Source organism: Salvelinus alpinus, chromosome 2 (genome assembly GCF_045679555.1).
Source record: "Salvelinus alpinus chromosome 2, SLU_Salpinus.1, whole genome shotgun sequence".
Lineage (NCBI taxonomy): Eukaryota > Metazoa > Chordata > Actinopteri > Salmoniformes > Salmonidae > Salvelinus > Salvelinus alpinus.
In genome coordinates this window covers 51,264,866-51,288,652 of record NC_092087.1, presented here as the reverse complement: position 1 = coordinate 51,288,652, position 23,787 = coordinate 51,264,866, and the positions used below count along the sequence as shown (strand labels likewise).

Genomic DNA, 23,787 nt, shown 5'->3' with positions numbered 1-23,787 from the left:
AAGAGCCCATGGGAGACCGACAGGGCTAAGAAAGAGAGAACCTGTAGTCATCTCTCTGTCATTATCTCTCGCTTTTCCCCTTTGTTTGACTCTTTCCATGCACAAACACAGGTGCTTCCACACACACCGCACACTCCATTGCATTAAGAGAGATCGGAGGAAAGGGATGACAAATGATTCATGACATGGTTGAGCTAGGAGAAGTAGAGACACAGAGTAGGCGAAGAAAGAGTGGTAGAGAGTAATAATTGTTTTTAATGAATGTCTGAGAGGGGGGTAAATGGAGCATTGTGATCCTAAATCTGTGTTGGTTGATTTCATTTGATTTGGGATAGAGACTTCAAGACCATCTCTACTATCCTCTGACTTTATTGATTTTGTCTTTAAGTCCCTGACTTTGGAATGTTTGTGCTATCAACCATATCCATATAGGTCAGCTGCCCTAAGCCTAAAATGTATGTAGTCAGGAGTGGGTGTTTTCCAAGCCTACAGACCATATTGTCTCCATTAGTCGTGCTGCTCTGTAAGCAATAACAATGGTGTGTGTGTTGCCTACTTGGCTGCCTACTTGCTTTAGGTACAGTATCTGTGTTGCCTTCTACAGTATGCCAACAAATCTAGTGCACATTATCAAGAACAAAGCCTGAATATCAGACCTTCCATAGAAAGGTACCGGTTCTGATGCCTCTGTTGATTGGAGCTCGGGGCTAGCAACACCAGGGTTGTGGGCTCGATTCCAACACGAGCCACATATGCTGTAATTCGATTAAGTTAAAAGAGTCTGCTCCAATGACCACGCGTTGCACTAGCAGTAGCACAGTGCAATCCATTCAACAGAACTCTAGTCTGATCTATTCCAGAGGAAGCCAGCGATTGCGACACTAAGAAGCTTGCTGCTGTCCCCCTTGGAGAGTGACACGTTGACACGTCTCCTCGGCTGACTCAGAGTCTCCACTGAGCCTATACAGGACAGTCATTTCCTGTGGTAGGGGCTCTTTAGCTGTTGGGCTCCACAGACAGACGTCATTCTACACATCATTAGACTTGGACATTCCCCTCCCATGCACCTCTCTGTAGACACAACCCTGATTGGAGCTGGAAAAAACAACACAATTAGGTGACGACAATAGGGCCGAGTGTAAGTTGACCTTTTATTGTAACACTTTACATTAAGTATACTGTACTTTGTAAAGGATTTATTTTAGTTTCTCTTCCCTCCTTTAATTCTTCCTCCTCTTCTTCCTCCTCCTCCTCCATTTGACATAGTACCCTCCTCCGTCCAAAAAAATGAAGAGAATGGTTTGGACACAAAAATAGACAAAGCTTCAGAAATATTCCTTGTATGTTTCAAAATGTAATTTTTCTTGCTTACACAGCAATCAGTGGATTTACAATAACTTCATATAGATGTTTCGGTGTCACCCTTCTTCGGTGTGTGTAACATGTTCCTAAAACGTCAGCGGGTTATAGCGTCTCCTCCTCCTCCTCCTCCTCTGCAGCCTGTTTTCCTGTGTAAATTCTATCAGGCCATGCTCTTAGTGAGTGTTCTACTAAAGCAAACAGGTGTTGCTAGGTAGAGGTGGAAACCACGTCAGATCTGCTCCTGTACTGTTTGCTCACAGCCAGGTGACAAGATGAGAAGAAGCCATGGCGCCCCTGAGAGGGCAAGCCTCCACATCCTGCCTCATCACTCTTGGCTCAATGTGTAGATTTAGTAAACTGTTTTATTTCCACATTTCTATTATGTTTTAGATGTGAATGATTCATTTCAAATTAATCTGTTTGCTATCATTTCAATTCCCTCTTAAATGTAGGTTGTTTGTTAGTGGTGGAACATGGAGGTCAATATACACTGAACTTAAATATAAATGCAAATTTTTTTGGTCCCTTATTTCTGAATAAGAGATCCCAGGCATTTTCCATACGCACAAAAATCTTAATTCTCTCAAATGTTGTGCACAAATTTGCTTGCATCCCTGTTAACGAGCATTTTTACATTGCCAAGATAATCCATCCACCTGACAGGTGTGGCATATATGAAGAAGGTCATTACACAGGTGCACCTTGTGTTGGGGACAATAAAAGGCCACTCTAAAATGTACAGTTTTGTCACACAACACAATGCCACAGATGTCTCAAGTTTTGAGGGAGCGTGAAATTGGCGTGCTGACTGCAGGAATGTCCACCAGAGCTGTTGCCAGACAATTGAATGTTAATTTCTCAACCATAATCTGCCTCCAACGTCATTTTAGAGAATTTGGTAGTATGTCCAACCTGACTCACAACCGCAGACCACGTGTACCCACGCCAGCCCAGCCCACCCCAGCACCATCACCTGCGGGATCGTCTGAGACCAACCACCCGGACAGCTGATGAAACTGTGGGTTTGCACAACCGAAAGATTTCTGCACAAACTGTCAGAAACAGTCTCAGGGAATCTTATCTACGTGCTCGTCGTCCTCACCAGTGTCTTGACCTGACTGCAGTTCAGGATCGTAACTGACTTCAGTTGTTCACCTTCGCTGGCCACTGGCATGCTGGAGAAGTGTGCTCTTCACAAATGAATCCCAATTTCAACTGTACCGGGCAAATGTAGCTCCAACATCGTTTTAGAGAATTTGGCAGTACATCCAACCGGCCTCACAACCACAGACCATATGTATGGAGTCGTGTGGGTGAGCGGTTTGCTGATGTTAGCATTGTGAACAGAGTGCCTCATGTTGGCGGTAGGGTTATGGTACGGCAGGCAAAAGCTACAGACAATGAGTACAATTCCATTTTATCAAAGAAAATTGGACTGCATAGAGATACCTTGACGAGGTCCTGAGGCCCATTGTCGTGCCATTCATCTGCTGCCATCACCTTATGTTTCAACATGATAATGCACGTCCCCATGTTGCAAGGATCTGTACACAATTCCTGGAAGCTGAAAACGTCCCAGTTCTTCCATGGCCTGCATGCTCACCAGACACGCCGCCCATTGAGCATGTTTGGGATGCTCTGGATCAACGTGTACGACAGCGTGTTCCAGTTCCCGACAATATCCAGCAACTTTGCACAGTCATTGAAGAGGAGTGTGACATTCCACAGAGTTCAATCAACAGCCTGATCAACTCTATGCGAAAGAGATGTGTCACGCTGCAATAGGCAAATGGTGGTCACACCAGATACTGACTGGTTTTCTGATCCCCGACCCTACCTTTTTTCAAGGTATCTGTGACCATCAAATGTATATCTGTATTCCCAGTCATGTGAAATCTTGAATGTGTCACACCCTGATCTGTTTCACCTGTCTTTGTGATTGTCTCCACCCCCCTCCAGGTGTCGGCCATCTTCCCCATTATCCCCTGTGTATTTATACCTGTGTTCTCTATTTGTCTGTTGCCAGATCGTCTTGTTTGTCAAGTCAACCAGCGTTTTGTTTCAGCTCTTGCTTTTCCCCAGTCTCTCTTTTTCTCGCCCTTCAGGTTTTGACCCTTGCCTGTCCTGTCTCCGAGCCCGCCTGTCTGACCACTCTGCCTGCCCCTGACCCTGTTCCTGCCTGCCGTCCTGTATCTTTGCCCCACCTCTGGATTACTGACCTCTGCCTGACCTGACCCTGAGCCTGCCTGCCCCTGTTGCTGTAATAAACATTGTTACTTCGACACAGTCTGCATCTGGACCTTACCTTCAAACGTGATAGTACGAACTGGCCATGACTAACCCAGCAGACCCAGGCCAGCTGCGCAACACCGTCTCCACCGAAGGAGCCACCATTGGTAGGCACGAGGAATTGCCCCTGGTGCACTGTTCAATTATTTAGCCAAATAAACAATAAAACTTTAAAGAAAATTTGAACATTTTCAAATAAAATTGTATTTGTCACATGCGCCGAATACAACAGGTGTAGACCTTACAGTGAAATGCTTACTTACAAGCCCTTAACCAATGATGCAGTTTTAAGAAAATATACAAAAAATATAAATAAAAAAAATTAAGAGATAAGAAAAACAAATAATTAAAGAACAGCAGTAAATAACAATAGCGGGGCTATATACAGGGGGTACCGGTACAGAGTCAATGTGTCAATGTGTGGGGGCACCGGTGTCGAGGTAATTTAGATAATTATGTACATGCAGGTAGGGTTGTTAAAGGGGCTATGCATAGATAATAACAGAGAGTAGTAGCAGCGTGGGGGGTGCAAATAGTCTGGGTAGCCATTTGATTAGCTGTTCGGGAGTCTTATGGCTTGGGGGTAGAAGCTGTTTAGAAGCCTTTTGGACATAGACTTGGTGCTCCGGTACCGCTTGCCGTGCGGTAGCAGAGAGAACAGTCCATGACTAGGGTGGTTGGAGTCTTTGACGATTTTTAGGGCCTTCCTCTGACACCGCCTGGTATAGAGCAGGAAGCTTGGCCCCGGTGATGTACTGGGCCGTACGCACTACCCTCTGTAGTGCCTTGCGGTTGGAGGCCGAGCAGTTGCCATACCAGGCAGTGATGCAACCCGTCAAGATGCTCTCGATGGTGCAGCTGTAAAATCTTTTGAGGATCTGAGGAACCATGCCAAATCTTTTCAGTCTACTGAGGGGGAATAGGTTTTGATGTGCCCTCTTCACTACTATCTTGGTGTGCTTGGACAATGTTAGTTTGTTGTTGATGTGGACGCCAAGGAACTTGAAGCTCTCAACCTGCTCCACTACAGCCCCGTCGATGAGAACGGGGCATGCTCGGTCCTCTTTTTCGTGTAGTCCACAATCAACTCCTTTGTCTTGATCATGTTGAGGGAGAGGTTGTTGTCCTTGCACCACATGATCAGATCTCTGACCTCCTCCCTATAGGCTGTCTCATCGTTGTCGGTGATCAGGCCTACCACTGTTGTGTCATCAGCAAACTTAATGATGGTGTTAGAGTTGTGCCTGGGCGTGCAGTCATGAGTGAACAGGGAGTACAGGAGGGAACTGAGCAATGACACTCCTGAGGGGCCCCCGTGTTGAGGATCAGTGTGGCGGATGTGTTGTTACCTACCCTTATCACCAGGGGCGGCCTGTCAGGAAGTCTAGTGACCAAGTCACTGGTGCTTCCTGCTTTAATTGTTGCTTGTAAGCAGGAATCGGGAGGATAGAGTTATGGTCAGATTTGCCAAATGGGGGCGAGGGAGAGCTTTGTACACGTCTCTGTGTGTGGAGTAGAGGTTGTCTCGAATTTTTTTTACCTCTGGTTGCACATTTAACATGTTGATAGAAATTCGGTAAAACTGATTTAAGTTTCCCTGCATTAAAGTCACCTTCCACTACGCCTCTGGATGAGCGTTTTCCTGTTTGCTTATGGCAGAATACAGCTCATTTAGTGCGGTTTTAGTTTCAACCTCGCTCTGTGTTGGTATATAGACAGCTACGAAAAAAACGGATGAAAACTCTCTGGGTAAATAGTGAGGTCTGCAGCTTATCATAAGATACTCCACCTCAGGCAAGCAAAACTTTGAGACTTCCTTAGATATCATGCACCAACTGTTGTTTACATAAATGCATAGGCCCCCGCCCCGTATCTTACCAGAGACTGCTGTTCTGTTCCCACTGCCCTCACTGGCTTTCATGCGTTTCAAATGTGAGCTTGTCCGAGCAAAATGTCGGACTCGACAGTTGCTATCCATTGGAGTGCTGCGATTGGTTGCCCAAAATTCCGGGACAGGGCTTACCGATGGGTCAATTAATTTAGCTGCTCGAGAAGGCAAGATAACTCTTCTCAAACACACAATTGCATGTCAAAGAAGGGAAACACAACATCAAAAAGGACACTTAGTTTTAATACAACCAAGTGAGTTTGTCGCTATGGTCATCAAAGCCAACCTGGACTCAGGGGTAGATATAACATAGTAAATGTAAATCCGGAACATTCCAATTAGTATGATATGTTACGTTTCGTTTGGTATATATTAATTTGTGGATGTCCATCATCCATTTCATATGATTTGTTTCAAATTAAAATGTGTATGATATTTAAGTTAAGCATTGCAATTCGTACAATATGTTACGGATTGCAATTTGTACAGTATGTTATGAATTTTCAAAACGTATGATATGTTACAAATTCAAATGTATTGTTGCTAACATTAACTAGGTGGCTAACATTAGCTAGGGGTTAGGGATTAAGGTTAGGGTTAAGGTTAGGGTTAGGAGTTAGGTTAAAGGGTAATGTTAGGGTTATAGGAAGGGTTAGCAAAGTAGCTAAAAAGTAGTAAGTACTAGCAAAGTTGCTAAAATGCTAAAGTTGTCTGTGATGAGATTTGAACATGCAACGTTTAGGTTGCTAGATGTTCGCGTTATATATATTTTGCGTAAGTAACGTGCTGTCTTGTGCAACATATCATACCAATTTACATTTACTATGTTACGTCTAGTCTATGAGACCAGGTTGTCAAAGCACACAACACACTCCTTGCTTTGATGGGAGGGCATGGCATTAGCATTAATTATGTTTGAGAGCATATTATAAGTGGGCCGGATTTCAATTAAACCAATTTTCGCCATTGTGGCTGGATGATGCATTGTGACATTAGTGTAGGTGGTTTAGGTTATGCCTATTCATGAGTTTATTTGAGCCCTTAAAGGTCCTGAACAGTCATTCTGAAAGTACTTTTTCTCTCATGGCTAACTACCAAGAAGGTTGAAAAAACAGGCTGAGTGGGCGGGGAGCTTATATTCATGAGCTTGCCTTGACTGACAGCTCTGTGAAATGCCTATGTCAAGCAACTTGGATGCAGTGAGCAGTGTTGCAGTAAAACCATCTCATGGTAATTTGGTGATACATGAAGCAACTGAAACATTGAAATTGCATCAATGATATATATTTTTTTCATTTAGATCTCTCGTTTGGCATGTCTCTTGTGATGCGTTTCACAGCAGCACTGACGGATGTGTTGACTTGACAAGTGTGTCAGAGTTTTCAATAACCCTTCCCCCCTTTTGTTCCATGCTGTCTGAAACACCTAGCTAGCCAGTAACTAGTTAACACCAGACACAGATGAAAGGGGAAACATATAGTATCTTTGCCATAGGCGAATAGGGGAAACTTTTAATTATATCTTCTGACACCCTACAGTCAAATTCCAAATAACATACACTACTTAGTCTACAAAATACTAATAGACTACTTAGGCTACTTCCTTAGCCTATTCTTATCATAAGTCTCAGCTATATAATAGGCATGTGCCCCCAAAAAATGCATTATCATTCAGTATCATAAACATAGGCCTAGTATTAGGTTGTATGCCCTTTAAGCCCTATGCCCTATTATACAGGCTGTTATACACTGAGTATACACAATCTACAATCCATGTCTCAATTGTCTCAAGGCTTAAAAATCCTTCTTTAAGCTGTCTCCTCCCCTTCATCTACACTGATTGTAATGGATTTAACAAGTAACATCAGTAACGGATCATAGCTTTCACCTGGATTCACCTGGTCAGTCTGTCATGAAAGAGCAGGTGTTCTTAAAGTGTTGTATACTGAGTGTATTAAGATGATAATATATGACCTAAATTCAAAGCACACAGTAAATATCTATTTCAATCATCCATGTTTTTCACCGAGAATCATTTGCCCATCTGAAACCACTTGCTTGCTTTCACCTTGTCCTCACCCAAAGAGCTGTCCAATGCGGTGGTGCTGAAACAGCGTCTACACTCCCGTGACGTGCGCTGCATAAATGCGTCACCACAGTGAGCTCTCCTGCGGGGGGCATGTAACAGATACACTTGAAGACAATCGTCAATCTGAGGTATTGAAATTAAGTCGTGCCATTATCTTACACATCTCAAAGACCCACACAGTATACTGCAATGCTAAAATACTATAGTGCCTATATTTGCCTATTCTTGCCCTTGCATTTTCCTTGCACAATAACAACAACAAATCATAGAGATAACGCAATAATAACATGATCATGAAGTTCGGGCGTGCTTCAGATGATGGTCTACTTGGCTGACGTAGGCTATGGTTAGGCTCTGCACAGACATGTTTGGCGCACATACATTACTCTTATAGTAACCTAGTATTAATTCTTATACTGCAAACTTGAATAAAAAAATCGAGGGATATTTTTAGATGTAACTTTTCCCTCTGACGCTCCTTCTCCCCGCCTGTCTCTCTCAGGACTCAAGCATAGACCCTATCCCAGGTATAGACTCGTTGACGTCAGAGACCCTTCGTGATTTGACGTGTAAACATTCTCGTCCCCTTCCAGGGTTTACTCTCCGCTTGCTTTCCTTGATGGTTCAATAAGACAATAACGCCGTGACAGGTCCTCTCATTCCCACCAAGCACTTTGAAGGAAAAAAGACACGAACCAAGGGGAACCAACATACATTTATTTATTTAATATTACTTACATTTTCGTTTTGAATTGTCTTATATGCTTTCTAAGAGCATCAATCTAGTCGTATTTTCTCTGAGATGGAAATGAGATGTCGCCCAACAACGGTAATGTGCTGTGCTTTTGTGGTTCTGTTCTCCATCGCTCGTTCCGTGGATGCTTCATTCGGGGACAGACAGTACCTCAACGAATGGGCGGTGGAGATTCCGGGAGGACCGGACGCCGCCAGGTCCATCGCCAAAGAACTGGACTACCGACTAGTCCGCCAGGTATGTTAGCGCCACAGCAACGCCCCGAGACCACGTTAATCCTCGAGTACTATTGGAACTGTGTACTTCTCTCTTTACGCTATACAATTAATGTTACATTTGGCTCAGGGAATATCCATGTCTTGGTCTCAGTAGCCTATTCAGCTTTGTTTTATAAATTATTCAGTTGGTTGTATTAATACATAGCTGTTGAAAGCTGATGGAGGGCGCCACGGCAGCCTTGTTGCTGATGTTGTAGCCTGTACAGCATCCTTACTGAACTTCTGCTTCAGCCAAGATTAAAACACGACAACTATAGTGATTGGTGTATTCTGTCAATCATCTTCATTATTCTGGTCAGAGTGAGCAGGGAAATTCAATTGTGTAACCTATGAAATTTCCATTACTGTCTTTTTTACCATCAGTGTATTCGGTATCACTGTTACTTTATATTAAGTAAATTGATATCATCAATCAAAAACAAAGAATTTAGTCTATCAGTGTATTTGGGCAAAATATACATATTTTATGACTTGTTCTTTTGAACAAGTTCATTTTGTACTGTATACTGTATATAGCCCCCTTCTGTAAATATGTCTATCGCCAATGTTGTAATTCACTGTCTACCTTGTCCAAATCATTAGGCCTGTACACCCCCTGATGAGCTCTCTATAGTCCACTCAGAGGAACCTAGCTTTCTAGGTCAACAACCTGTGTATTATCAATATAATAGGCCTGAACTGTGGCTTAGAATAACATATAGGTTAGGCCTAAATAATTTATGCAATTTCAGTTTTATTTTATTTTCCCCCTTGTCCAAAGCACCCTCTAGTGGCCTCATGGGTGGAATGTTTTTTATATTTTTTATAATTACATAATGATTTTTTTTTTTATGAACACAGAAAATCTGGTGTTTCTATGTCAAACGGTTTTGTTATATTTCAGTCTACTGTGATGTACATCAAGTCTAATATTGGGATGCAAACTCAAAATGTAATATATTTCAACTCTATATCTGACATGGTACAGGTGTCTTCTTTTTTGTGTGTGTTAGGCATATACTTTTGTTTCAAACTAGATTTATTTAAGAATACCAAGAAACACTCTGTGTGACCCTGATTTAAAAGGTAAACAGTAATATCTGTGATTGATTCATTATTTGCACATTTGCACAATTTGTGTGATATCGTGACAAACACCTGTAGATTCAGTGGGTTCAGCTGTGTTAACCTTGCTTTCTGAGGAAATTGCTGAACAAAGCCTGCTGTAAATACAGTCAGGTCCGATATTATTTGCACCCTTTATAAAGATGAGCAAAAAAAAGACTATAAAATAAATAATACAAATACTGAGCTCTAAAAAAAGTGAAAATTATATTATTGTATACTAATACAATTGCTCAGAGAAAGAGATTTTATCAAGTTATTTTTTTTTAAATCTCCAAAATATAGGGGTGAGAATCATTGGCAACCTTACTTTCAAACCTCCAGCACCCTCCTCTTTTAAAACATTTTTTTAACTTGGCAAGTCAGTAACGATCAACTTCTTTCAACAATGAAAGCCTACTGGGAAACAGTGGGTTAACTGCATTGTTCAGGGGCAGAACAACAGATTTTTACCTTATCAGCTCAGGGATTCGATCCAGCAACCTTTTGGGTACTGGCCCAACACTCTAACCACTAGGCTACCTGCCACCCTTATGAGGATAGCAACACTGAGTCTTTTTCTAAAAAGTTTTATGAGATTGGAGAACATATTGGGAGGGATCATAGACCATTCCTCCATACAGAATCTTGCCAGATCCTTGATATCCTTATTCTGCCCTTCTGGACTGCCCTCTTTCTTCAATTAAAACCACAGGTTTTCAATGGGGTTCAAGTCCGGAGACTGAGATGGTCATTGCAAAATGTTGTGATCAATTAACCATTTCTTTGTGGATTTTAATGTGCGTTTGGGGTTATTTTCTTACTGGAAGATCTACTTGTGGCCAAGTTTCAGCCTCCTTGCAGAAGCAACCAGGTTTTGGTGTGCTGCAGCTGCTGGGTGCTTGGTAAAGTTCATCATGCCAAGTACCAATGCCATTTAGAAAACTCCAGCTGACATGAAAATAAAGCTCTCTGGTTATGCATACCAGAAAACGTAAGCTTATGCAGAAAAGTACCTCATACCTACTGTAAAATATGGTGGTGGATCTTTGATGTTATGGGTCTATTTTGCCTCCACTGGTCCTGGTGCCCTTGTTAAGATCACCGGTACCATGAACTCTACCAAGTACCAGGACATTTTAGCCAAAAACCTGGTTCCCATTTTTTTTTTTGCATACAATATTATATAGCTCAATATTTTCATTATTTATTTTATACAGTCTTTTTTGCTCATCTTATCAAGGTTGCCAATCATTTGGAACCTGACTGTATAAGTACCAAGGAAACTGGCACGCCTATTGTGGTATCTGCCTTCCAGTCACATAAATATAATAATATAATGTCAACATCCACCGATGTTTGAGAACGATCTAAGGTAGCCTATTGATTTAACAAGCTGTTCAAGACATTCAAAGTGAGATGTCCTGACTGGTGTAATATGACGCAAGGCTTGTATGGTGATGCCAAAGGATGCCAAAGGAAAATGTCCATCCTGGATGGACAATAAGGTTCAATTCTTCGATTCTCTTCTATAATTAAAAATGATTGCATTAATAATTACATGCAGTCCTATGTTAGGGGATTGACAGGAAAATGTTAATTGTGTCACACCACTGCTGTGAAATATTCAATAACCCACCACTCTCCTCGTCTGCAGATTGGGACGCTAGAAAACCATTACTTGTTCAAACACCAGACTCATCCTAGCAGGACGAAACGAAGTGCCGATCACATCACCAAACGCCTGTCTGAGGATGATCGGGTAAACAATCCTATATCTGTAACATTGTCTCTGGCTGTGTTTGAAATGGTACCCTATTTCCTATTTAGTGCTCTACTTTTGACCAAAACACTTGTGCGTGTGCGTGTGCATTAGCAACGTGAACAAAATTACAGTATAAACATAAGTAATTGACAGATTTTTTGGCCTGTGTGGTCCAGCGGTTATAGCTGCAAAACCCGGCACGCAAGTATGCCAGAGTCAGCATACGTTTGAATCCGGCCCACTGCCCTTTGACTCTAGCCTGGGTGCCAGTCTGTTTCTGTTATCTTGCCAACTACTTATGGGATTGTCATGCCAACGACAATGCCTTGGCTTGACAATGACAATGCAGCAGGCAAAAGCACAAACAGATCTGAGACCAGGCGACTTTGAGTCCGCCTCCCCTCTATCTTCCCATTTCTCCAACTGTACTATCGCTTTAATGAAGCTCAATAAATATGAAATTAATGGGACTGCCCCACCCCTTATAGAAATGTTGATTGATTCTCTCATCTCGTTGGGTGTTCAGGTATCGTGGGCGGAGCAACAGTATGAGAAGCAGCGCAGTAAGCGGGCGTCGCTGGGATCATGCCGGGACTGTCCAGTGGACAAGCTGTTCGATGACCCCATGTGGAACCAGCAGTGGTACCTGGTATGTCCTGAAGAGCCACACATTCCCTTATCTCTCGCATAGGCTAAGTCATACCCAGTTGGTGGTTGGGTATGTTGTTGTTTTAAGGTTGTTTTTTGGTTGTCTGGTGGTCCATGTGGTGTTTTGGTTATTTTGGTTGTCATGGTGGCTAATAACTGATGCCACAATGTTTAGAATTCAAACCCTACATACACAGCAATCAAACATGTGTTTTCTAACACTAGGTTGGGTGTTTATGTTATTTATGGTTATTTGGTTCTCATGGTGGCCAATAGCTGGTGCCAGAATTGAAGTCCTACATAAACTGTAGAAAATGTGTTTTCTGACCCGACCATCAGTTCAGATCCAGCTGGTGTCTTCTGCTGCCTTCTGTTTGGCCTGCTTCACAAACACAATCATAGCCTGGTCCCAGATCTGTTTGTGCTGTCTTGCCAATTCCTAATGGTCATAGTCATTAGGTATTGGCAAGACAGCACAAACAGATCTGGGACTGGGCTAACACAATCCCAGAGCCTTCTGAGATTCAGCGCTGGACAGCTCCCCAATGCTGAGTGTGTCACAGAGTGGAGACTTTGCCTTCACAACCCTTTTGGATGTACAGTCATACATATTGTTTAGTGATGAGCTTGCAGGTCTTGTATTAGGGGGTTGAATATATGTTGTGGGTTAGTTTATATCAAAATTAGCACCTGTCAAAATGAAAGGAAAACGTTATATGTGCGAGGAATACTGTGTGTGTGTGTGTGTGTGTGTGTGTGCGTGCACATGTGTTTCATAGCAAGAGAGGATGAGACAAATATCTTCAGCGATCACGCATGAATATGTATGGGAAACTCGAGAAATGTGAGACAATAGGTTTTTACTCTGTGATAAGCAAATGAATTAGTAATCATCCAAAATCCCAGGCAAAGGACCCATTTGTTGAATTGAACATGCTGGCCTGGTAGGCGATTGTAAGGGAAATCAACTTTCTCCAACCTTAATCCAGTGGAACGGAATAGGCTGTCACGCATTAAGGCCCAATTTAGCAGTTATTTTAGCCCATTGAAGCCAAGCCAGTGGATGATAGTGTCACAGCTGTGTATTCCCTACCGGATACATTACAGACAGCACATTCACTTTGTCCTGTGTTCAGGATTAACCTACGGTAGTCCAATTGGACTCCTATTCCATGTCATTAGTGATTGATGGATTTCTTTCATCGGTTATGTTTCGATAGCTTCCAATAATAGCATTTTAGCAATTATTGTGAGAGTGGAGAGAGCAGTTTGTCATGGTTGATTCAAAGTACTTGGTCATTTTTTAAAAGCATTGCTTCCTAAATAGTAAGCCGTTTGGGTATGCTGAAATAGAACATTCTATAGTATGTGAAATGTCAAAGATTGTGTATGTTTATGTTTAGATGCCAGGATGTCATACTAATCTCGGCTTTTTATCTAGTGCGAATTCGCTACATGCTACTGAGGAAGATAATTGTATTTTCAGACCCACCTGTGTTTGACAACAGGCCTAGCTAATAACCAGCTGATAATCAGACAAGGGGATTGAATACCAAAATGAACGAATGGCGGTAAACAAAGCAATTGCGCATTAGATGACACATTCTCAGTATGGGTGAGCCTACTATGTTGATACGTGTTACTTACTGCATATATTTTTACTAAACAGTATGTTCTAAGTAGTATGATTAATACATAGTATGTCATTTTAGTAAGTAGTAGGCAGACATATTTCGGACACAGCCATTGAGTCATTGTTTCAAATGTCTTAATTAGTTTTCCAGTCAACACCTGTTATTTCAAAGATAGGACGTGTGTGTGTGTGTCTGTATGTTTACATGCGTCAGTGTGTGTATTTTATCTGCTCTTTCCATTTTCCCTGAACTTGATGTTATGAGTCACTCATTACAGGCAATAAGGAAATAAATCGAGATGGACCCTTTTTACTTATCTGGGCTGATGATCCTAATCGAATTGGTCATGAAGTGCTCTCATTTACTGTATGTCAGTAAACGGCCATGGCTGACAAACCCCTACACCCGCCCACTCACATGTGACAGCACTCTGATTGGCCTCGGGTGGCCCTAGGGACTGTCAGTCAGGGACATCAAATAGGCAAGAAGCAACGAGACAATATCAATGCTTTTTTTCTTGCATTTCTTCTACGACGGCTTTATCTTTAGGAGGGCCTCTACCCGACTATAGATCAGTAGATATATAGAAAGAAAGATAGAAAGATAGAAAGAAAGCAGTAGTAATAACCAAAAAATTAGAGATGTGAGGGAGGGGTGGGTGGGTGGGAGGACATAAAAGAAGGGATAGAGGAAGAGAGATAAAGCTAATGACGGATAGCAGCAATGAGACCGTAGTTATTGAGAGTATAGAGTGATCGTGAGTGGAAAGGAGGGGGAAATTAGTGCGTAGAGAGGTAGAGGGATGGAGGGAGGGAGGAAGAAGAGGACATGGACAGAGGTATGGAGGTACTGATGGACAGCAGAAACGAAGGGAGGTTGAGTTAGGGGCAGAAGGCAGTGAGGGAGGAAGACAAAATTGAGAGAGGGAGCGATGGAGAGAGTGATGTGGAGAGAGGAAAGATGGAGGGAGAGATAGTCACTGCGTGCAGGGAGAGTGTCTCTTTGAGCCCCAGGAGTGGGTGACTGCCTGATAAAGCAATCAAAGGAGTGACTCATAATAGATTGAGATTCCTCCCTCCGTCATGGGCTGTGTGTGTGTGTGTGTGTGTGTGTGTGTGTGTGTGTGTGTGTGTGTGTGTGTGTGTGTGTGTGTGTGTGTGTGTGTGTGTGTGTGTGTGTGTGTGTGTGTGTGTGTGTGTGTGTGTGTGTGTGTGTGTGTGTGTGTCTGTGTGCGTCTGTGTGCGTGCGTGTGTCTGTGTGTGTGTGTCTGTGCGTATCATGCGTGCGTGCATGCTGATCTCAGGTCTCAGTTTGTGCACGTAAGCGCATGTGAATGCCAATGTGTTTGTTTACCGCAAGTGTCCATTCTAAATGTATGCTTGTGCGTGCGAGCTGGGTTGTTTGGAGACCACAGTTTATGTGCCAGTCAATAGATGAGTCATCCAATAAGATACCAAGACAGAGGAGCTACAGAAGCCATCAATAGGACTGCACAGCTCGATTTCTGATATCTCCGATATGCTGCCACATTCATACTTATATTATACTTATCTTATATTTCACTGTTTTGTCAACCGTCCCTGTAGCAGAAACGTATGGTGTGGCATCTGTGTGGATGGATGAATAGGATGGTTTTAAAGATCATTCAAAACAGAGACAGTCTCCCACAACCACCCCGATCCCTTCACTTCCTCCAGTAGCCAGAGAGAAACAGAGAAAGGGGGAGCTAAAGAGGAGAGAGAGAGGGTAGATGGGTGAGAGAGAGAGAAGAATTTGGGAGGAAATGGAGCAAGAGAGAGAGAGAAACAGAAAGACAGGGTCCAAAAGAGAGAGCAAGATGGAGAGACGGGGGAGAGAGGGAGCAAGAGAGAAGCGAAAAAGAGGGCGAGAGAGGGAGAAAGGAGAAAGGATACAAAGAGAGAGAGAGTGGCGTTCTGCAGAGTCTGTGCATAATGCGGAAGCAGAGCAGCTCCAAAATGTTCCTAGTCTTTTTTTGTCCTGTCTCCTGCTCTGAATCATCCCATCTGCCCTGAGGGAGGACTGCTGCTAGCACAGCACTGCTGTACTGTTACTCCCCACTGATAGCCAATTAACACTAGTTGGGCGCCTCACACATATGCACACTCATTACATGCATTAAAGGGACCACTGATTATTAGATAGAGGATTGGTGACAGAGGTGACAGAGGCTTAGCCTTGCACTATGACACATAATCATGACATATTATCATTTTATTACACATCGCAAGATTCGCAACCTTAGCACGGTCTTCAGTGAACCACTTATATAAATTATTTAGTTCTGGGCTGAAATATTAGTCTGAACACTCTACATAACAAGGTTTTCTTATGCCTACCGTAAGCGGTCAAGAGAGCTAGGACAAAGAAAGCAACATATTGATAATGAATTGCTAAAGGTCAATGTGGGACATGACTGTCTCCATTAGCGAAGGTGGAGCTAGTGTAGCCAGATGGCCGTCTTAGGTTGACCTTTCTCCATTTTTTTCATAATACTTGATTTTCACAGAGGCAATTTAGATGAAGTACCTCATTCCTTAATTGGTAAAATGCCTTTTTTTCCAGTTTCAGTATAGGTGTGCTACTTCCTGTATGTAAATCCAGTGCCAATGGCATGCGTATGTCAATGAGCTTATAAGCTCTATGAACACTGTATATATATGTATATATGCTTTATGAATAGGGTTCAATAGTTCAACAATTGTCATGAAAACCGCTCTCTCTCCTTCTCTTCCAGCTTATATGACCTTAATGTATGCTTTAATGCTATATGTACTGTATACTTGATTAAATTACAAATAACTAAAACTACTCTCCCATCTCCTCCTCCTCCTCCTCCTCCTCCTCCTCCTCCTCCTCCTCCTCCTCCTCCTCTTCCTCCCCTGTGTCGGCCATTCCAGCAAGACACTCGGACGTCGTCCTCCCTGCCCAAGCTGGACCTCCACGTAATTCCTGTGTGGAAGAAAGGGATCACAGGGAAAGGAGTGGTCATCACCGTGCTGGATGACGGTCTGGAGTGGAACCACACCGACATCTACCCCAACTACGTAAATCCACATTTCCATGGCAACAGAAATCACTAAGGGAGACCGTTCCCATAGCAACATCGGTGACACTTACACAGCCATCCATGAAGCACTAATAAGCAGTAATAAATTGCAATATGATAGGTGGTGATGACGGTTGTAAGCGTGCATAGATTATAGAACTGGAAATCAATAATAGGTGGAATTATTATGGTCCTGGATTATTTTTTTGTGGTTGTGTTGACAGGAACTACAGTATAGGAGGCAAACAGTTCTTTCTATCACAAGGCATTGGGAGACAGCTCTAGGGTCTTTCTAGAGAGGTAGATTGAGAGGTAGATTGAGAGGTAGAGAGAGAGAGAGAGAGAGAGAGAGAGAGAGAGAGAGAGAGAGAGAGAGAGAGAGAGAGAGAGAGAGAGAGAGAGAGAGAGAGAGGAAGTATGACAACAAGGCTGATAGAATCGACTCTGACTATAGTTAGCGCGACTGTGATTAATCAAAGGGTAAGATGCTTATCCATCCTCACTCAAAGTCTCGAAGCAGACTTGTTTCAGTGATTCTGATGCAGTGTAGGTATAAAAGTGCAGCCTGACCTCAGAGCCATACGAAACATACTATACACATTTTTCTGCATCGCCAAGACTTATGATATGTACTAATCGTCTAGTTACTTTAGACAGAAACAAAAGTAGGTAGGTAGGTTCGGGGAGGATGGGTGGGCATATAGCTCGAACCGACTAGCGATCCAAAGGTTGCATCGAGTCGCGCAGGGGACAACTGTAGCATTTTAGCATTTTCCCAACCTTAACCTAGCCTTTTACGTAAATTCCCCAAACCTTTGACATTTTAGTTCTTCTAACATTTTACGTTCATTATCCCAACCTTTGTCGTTAGTTCTTCTAAGCACCAACCTAAATTCTCCCCATAATTCTCCTTTGTTGCCATAATAAAACAAGCAACCTGGTCTCAGAGAAAGACGTATCATACTATACTATAGATGTGTGATACTAGACATTAGGGTATTCAACTTTTACCCTACGAGGTCCGGAGCCTGCTGGTTTTCTGTTATGCCAGATAATTAATTGCATCCACCTGGTGTCCCAGGTCTAAATCAGTCCCTGATTAGAGGGAAACTGGCTTCGAGGTCCAGAATTGTGTTTGAGGGTTATACATCCTGCTAACTCGTATGATATGGTACAATCATTATTCCATTCGCAATATAACCTAACGTAACATGAGATATCATACTCAATGGCGGGAGCAAATATACATATGAAATCCTATGAATTGCCCTGAGACCACATTGAAAAGTGAATTTTAATTAATTAGATGCATTCAAAATGTATGGATAAGATTGTGTGTGGTTCAGACACTCAGCTTTACTGCAGAAAATATTGAGACGTCTTATTCAGTTTCTCCAACCGTGTAGCAATAAACCTTTCAGACGAAGACATATTGACAAATGTTCGATTTTCCCCTTTCTCAAAAAGAATGGCTTTGTTTCAGCCCTAAATAATTTCCTCCCCAGTCCTCTTGTCTGGTGTTCAACCATCCATGTAATTTACGGTCCCTCTCAGTGACAGGTCCTCGGTGCGGTCACCTAAGTGGGTTAAGTGGGTTGACAGATTGGGTTCTGGAGCGTATGGTGATTTTCCCTTCTCTCTCTCTTTCTTCTCCAGGACGCAGCAGCCAGCTACGATTTCAATGACAACGACCCTGACCCCTTCCCCAGATACGACTCCACCAATGAGAACAAGTAAATTGTCTATTTATTTTAGGGATATGCCTGCTATCATGGTGTTTTTGTGACATATGGAAGAAGTGTGTAGCATTTTTCACACACATTTGTCTCTTTTCAAGTCCTCACTTGTATATTCATTATTTACATGCATAGGCCTATTACTTATATGGGCTATGTAGCATAGTAGCCAATAAAAATGATCTTGACATCCAGTACTAATGAAGAATACATGTTCCTCATTGTTCAAGTCCCATGCAGTCTGGTGACCACTATATAACCCATGTAATCCTGTTCCTAGTTACAGCATCCTCACTGTCGATTACACAACTAGATAAGAAGGGGAGCAGCCAGCTATCCTGCTAGGCTTACAGGAACACTCTGACACACTCAGGTCACACTCGCTGGAAATGGGCATATCTGGCACACACAGATGGAGCTGTTGATGTAACAGCAGTCATATTTTTTTTAAAGATTTCTCGCAGATTCCCAAGGAAATAATAGATTTACAGTTTTTCTACATTTAACGTAAAATACAGTATTTATTGTACTACATACAGTGAGTATAGAAAGTCACCACCCCCTTTCAAAATGTTCACCTTTTGTTGCCTTACAGCCTGAAATGAAAACACATAAAATCAGACTTTTTTCGGCTTTATTTACACACAGCAACCCACAATATCCAAATAAAAAAAATGTAAACTTTGAATATAAATTACAATGAAAACAGTAAAATACCCTATTTAGATAAGTGAACACCCCCCTGAGTTAATACTTTGTGGAACCACCTTTTGCTTGAATTACAGCCATGAGTCTCTTTGAATATGTCTCTACTAACTTTGCACACCTAGACTGTGCAATATTTGCCTATTCTTCCTTGCAGAATTGTTCAAGCTCAGTCAAATTGCATGGTGACCGCTCATGGACTGCACTCTTTAAGTCATTCCAAATTCTCGATGGGATTTAGGTCGGGGCTCTGACTAGGCCACTCAAGGACATTCACTTTCTTGTCCTTCAGCCACTGTACGGTTGCTTTGGCGATGTTCTTTGGGTCATTGTTATGTTGAAACGTGAACCATCTTCCCATTTTCAACTTCCTGGCAGAGGGCTGCAGGTTCTCCTCAAGAATCTGTCGGTATTTTGCACTATCCATTTTCCCTTCTATCCTGACAAGTGCTCCAGTCCCTGCTGAAGAGGCCTTGGAATCTTCAATGTGCTTTTTGGAAAAGCTCAAACAAGACTTGATGTGGCTTTTTTTGAGGAGTGTTTTTTTTTCTTGTCAACCTCCCATAGAGGCCAGATTTGTGGAGCGCTTGTGATATTGTGGTCACATGCACACATTGACCAGTCTTTGCCATAAAGACCTGAAGCTCCTTCAAAGTCGCTATTGGCTTCTTGGTAGCCTCTCTGATCAGTCTCCTTGCCAGGTCATCCAGTTTGGAGGGACGGCCTGATCTATGCAGGGTCTGGGTGGTGCCATACGCCCTTCTACTTCTTAATAATGGTTTTAACTGTGCTCCGAGGGAGAGACAAAGCCTTTGAAATCTTTTTATATCCATCCCCTGAATTGTGCCTTTCCACAACTTTATCTCGTACATCTTTCCGCCCATAGTGGATTCTTTGCTTTGAATTACACTACTAAACAGTGGAGTCCTCTATGAACAACTGCTTTTAATCTGACCTAATAAAAATCAGTACAATTGATCACAGATGGAAGCCAATTAGCTTGATTTGTGATCTGGAAGGTGGTCGGTTATGCCTCAGCAAGTATGCAATTGCAATTGTAGGGGGGGGGGGGGTATTCACATATCCAAAAAGGTTATTTTAATGTTTTTTTAATGTTTTATTCACTTGGATAAAAAAAGTCACATTTTATACATTTTCATTTCAGGCTGCAAGGCAACAAAAGGTGAACATTTTGAAAGGGGGTGGTGACTTTCTATACCCACTGGACATGCCCATAAGATTGTAGCCTGGGAACCATATATGTTGTACTATAGGTTGGTGTTTGAGTCAGTAAAAGAAGTGCCAGAATGACACTCAGGCTATCAACTAAATCTTTCCAGTCTATTTCCCATTGTGCTTGTTAGCATTAGCTTGTGGTAGATCCCATAGATGTAGAATTACAGACAGTATAATTATATTAGTTATATGTCTATTTGTACAGTGGCTTGCGAAAGTATTCACCCCCTTTGAATTTTTCCTATTTTGTTGCCTTACAACATGGAATTAAAATGTATTTTTTGGGGGGGGTTGTATGATTTGATTAACACAACATGCCTACCACTGAAGATGCAACATATGTTTTCTTGTGAAACAAACAAGAAATAATTAAAAAAAAACTGAACTTGAGCATGCATAACTATTCACCCCTCCAAAGTCAATACTTTGTAGAGCCACCTTTTGCAGCAATTACACCTGCAAGTCTCTTGGGGTATGTCTCTATAAGATTGGCACATCTAGCCACTGGAATATTTGCCCATTCTTCAAGGCAAAACTGCTCCAGCTCCTTCAAGTTGGATGGGTTCCGCTGGTGTACAGCAATCTTTAAGTCATACCACAGATTCTCAATTGGATTGAGGTCTGGGCTTTGACTAGGCCATTCCAAGACATTTAAATGTTTCCCCTTAAACCACTCGAGTGTTGCTTTAGTAGTATGCTTAGGGTCATTGACCTGCTGGAAGGTGAACCTCTGTCCCAGTCTCAAATCTCTGGAAGACTGAAACAGGTTTCTTTCAAGAATTTCCCTGTATTTAGTGCCATCCATCATTCCTTCAATTCTGACCAGTTTCCCAGTCCCTGACGATGAAAAACATCCCCACAGCATGATGCTGCCACCACAATGCTTCACTGTGGGGATGGTGTTCTCGGGGTGATGAGAGGTGTTGGGTTTGCGCCAGACATAGCGTTTTCCTTGATGACCAAAAAGCTCAATTTTAGTCTCATATGACCAGAGTACCTTCTTCCATATGTTTGGGGAGTCTCCCACATGCCTTTTGGCGAACACCAAACGTGTTTGCTTATTTTTTTTCTTTAAGCAATGGCTTTTTTCCGGCTACTCTTCCGTAAAACCCAGCTCTGTGGAGTGTATGGCCTAAAGTGGTCATATGGACAGATACTCCAATCTTCGCATTGCAGCTCCTTCAGGGTTATTTTTGGTCTCTTTGTTGCCTCTCCGATTAATGTCCTCCTTGCCTAGTCTGTGAGTTTTGGTGGGCGGCCCTCTCTTGGCAGGTTTGTTGTGGTGCCATAGTCTTTCCATTTTTTTATAATGGATTTAATGGTGCTCTGTGGGATGTTCAAAGTTTCAGATATTTTTTTATAACCCAACCCTGGTCTGTACTTCTCCACAATTTTGTCCCTGACCTGTTTGGCGAGCTCCTTGCTCTTCATGGTGTCGCTTGCTTGGTGGTGCCCCTTGCTTAGTGATGTTGCAGACTCTGGGGCCTTTCAGAACTGGTATATATATAATGTATATATATACTGAGATCATGTGGCAGATCATGTGACACTTAGATTGCACACAGGTGGACTTTATTTAACTAATTATGTGACTTCTGAAGGTAATTGGTTGCACCAGATCTTATGGGCTTCATAGCAAAGGGGGTGAATACATATGCATGCACCAGTTATTTTTTTCACTTCACTTCACCAATTTGGACTATTTTGTGTATGTCAATTTTATAAAATCCAAATAAAAATCCATTTAAATTACAGGTTGTAATGCAACAAAATAGGAAAAACGCCAAGGGGGATGGATACTTTTGCAAGACACTGTATATCCAACCATAGCAACTCAAAGCAGTCCATTTGACCTCTGACAAAATGCCACATCGTCGGAATCAGAGGGAAAGAGAGAAAACGTTAAAAGCACACAGAAACCCTTACTAAAACCCTCTCAATGGTTCAATGCTATCTCTTTCTTTCTCTCTCTCTCTCTCTCTCACTTTCTTTCTTTCTGGGCCTTTGTCTCACAGACAATACCTGTAAATGATGACTCACTCTATGCCAGCTGTGAGGGTTACACAAACACACACTCAGCCCCCCTCCCCACCCCTGTTAGTGCACTCTTTTGTTGTCAATGTACTCTGATCACACTCTGTATAATTTAGACTCCAGCAGTAGGCTGTTTATTGTCTCCTATAAGCATGCCAAACGACATGAAACCAAAGGGCCTTCCATTTTTGGTTGACAAGATTCTCCCTCAATATCAATATTTTCTATGGCAAGCACATAATTAAATGAAGAATCTTACATAACCACGTCGAAACTAATCGAGGGACACTGGCACTCTTTCAAGAGGTTTTATGATGGATCCAATCTGTTTTTGAAATTTTAACGTTTATTAACCAGTTTACAAAGGTTCCAGATCAGACTTGATTATTCTGAATTCACTGCTACATGTATATGAAATTAGAACTCAGAATATTAGAAATTAGAATTTTGTCTGTTATTGGGCCAGTTTGTGAAGAAAAAACAGTTATGTATAGTTGTAAGTGTGTGTTCTGTTTCTGTATGTACTCAGGCATGGAACCAGGTGTGCCGGTGAGATCGCCATGCAGGCAGATAACAATAAATGTGGAGTTGGGGTGGCGTACAACTCCAAGGTTGGAGGTAAGAGATGTTACTAGCAACGTGCATGCACCACCCACCTGATGATCTCTCTTTTTCTTTTTCTATTTCTGTGTTTGAGGGCTGCAAAATCCCCTTGTCACTTAAATATGCCTAGATTAATTGCTTGAATTTTACTCTGGAGACTCCTTCCCACTCTTGCTTGTGCCATTCGTTTTTTCCTGTTAATGTAACTACCGTTGTAATGACGTGTCAAACACTCCAGTAATGGCTGAAATGGGCTCAGTGGAATACATTGGCTTTCCGTTGCACCTATAAGAATGTTAACGCTTCGTCAGGATTTAACACGCCGTCTCAACACTTACATCACAACAAAGAGAAGAAAGATAACTTTATTTTGGTGTGTGTAGATTTTTTGTACAATTGATAAAAATGCATGATTTAATGTAGTTGAAATGATTACAAATGAGATGTGCTGAAATGAAAGAAACTTTCGAAAAAGAACACTCAGATTATAGTAATATTATGTCTAATCTCGCAAAAAATGTATCGTACAGTATGTACAAATAGGTGTTATCTAGAGCCAAGTGTTTTGATTTTAAATCGTGTGGCTATCCTTCTCTTATGCAAGAGAACATGACAAC

General features: G+C 42.1%; 1 protein-coding gene across 1 annotated transcript in view; it reads left to right on the top strand.

Annotated features, from left to right (window-relative positions):
* Positions 1–8,168: 8,168 nt before the first annotated feature.
* LOC139543171 (neuroendocrine convertase 1-like) overlaps positions 8,169–23,787 on the top strand; it is a 36,224-nt gene continuing 20,605 nt past the window's right edge. Inside the window, exons 1-6 of the mRNA XM_071349427.1 lie at positions 8,169–8,618; positions 11,400–11,504; positions 12,034–12,156; positions 16,708–16,854; positions 18,513–18,589; positions 23,097–23,185. Of these exons, the coding sequence (XP_071205528.1) occupies positions 8,430–8,618; positions 11,400–11,504; positions 12,034–12,156; positions 16,708–16,854; positions 18,513–18,589; positions 23,097–23,185 (730 nt within the window). The 5' untranslated portion in view covers positions 8,169–8,429. The remainder of the gene's footprint in view (positions 8,619–11,399; positions 11,505–12,033; positions 12,157–16,707; positions 16,855–18,512; positions 18,590–23,096; positions 23,186–23,787) is intronic.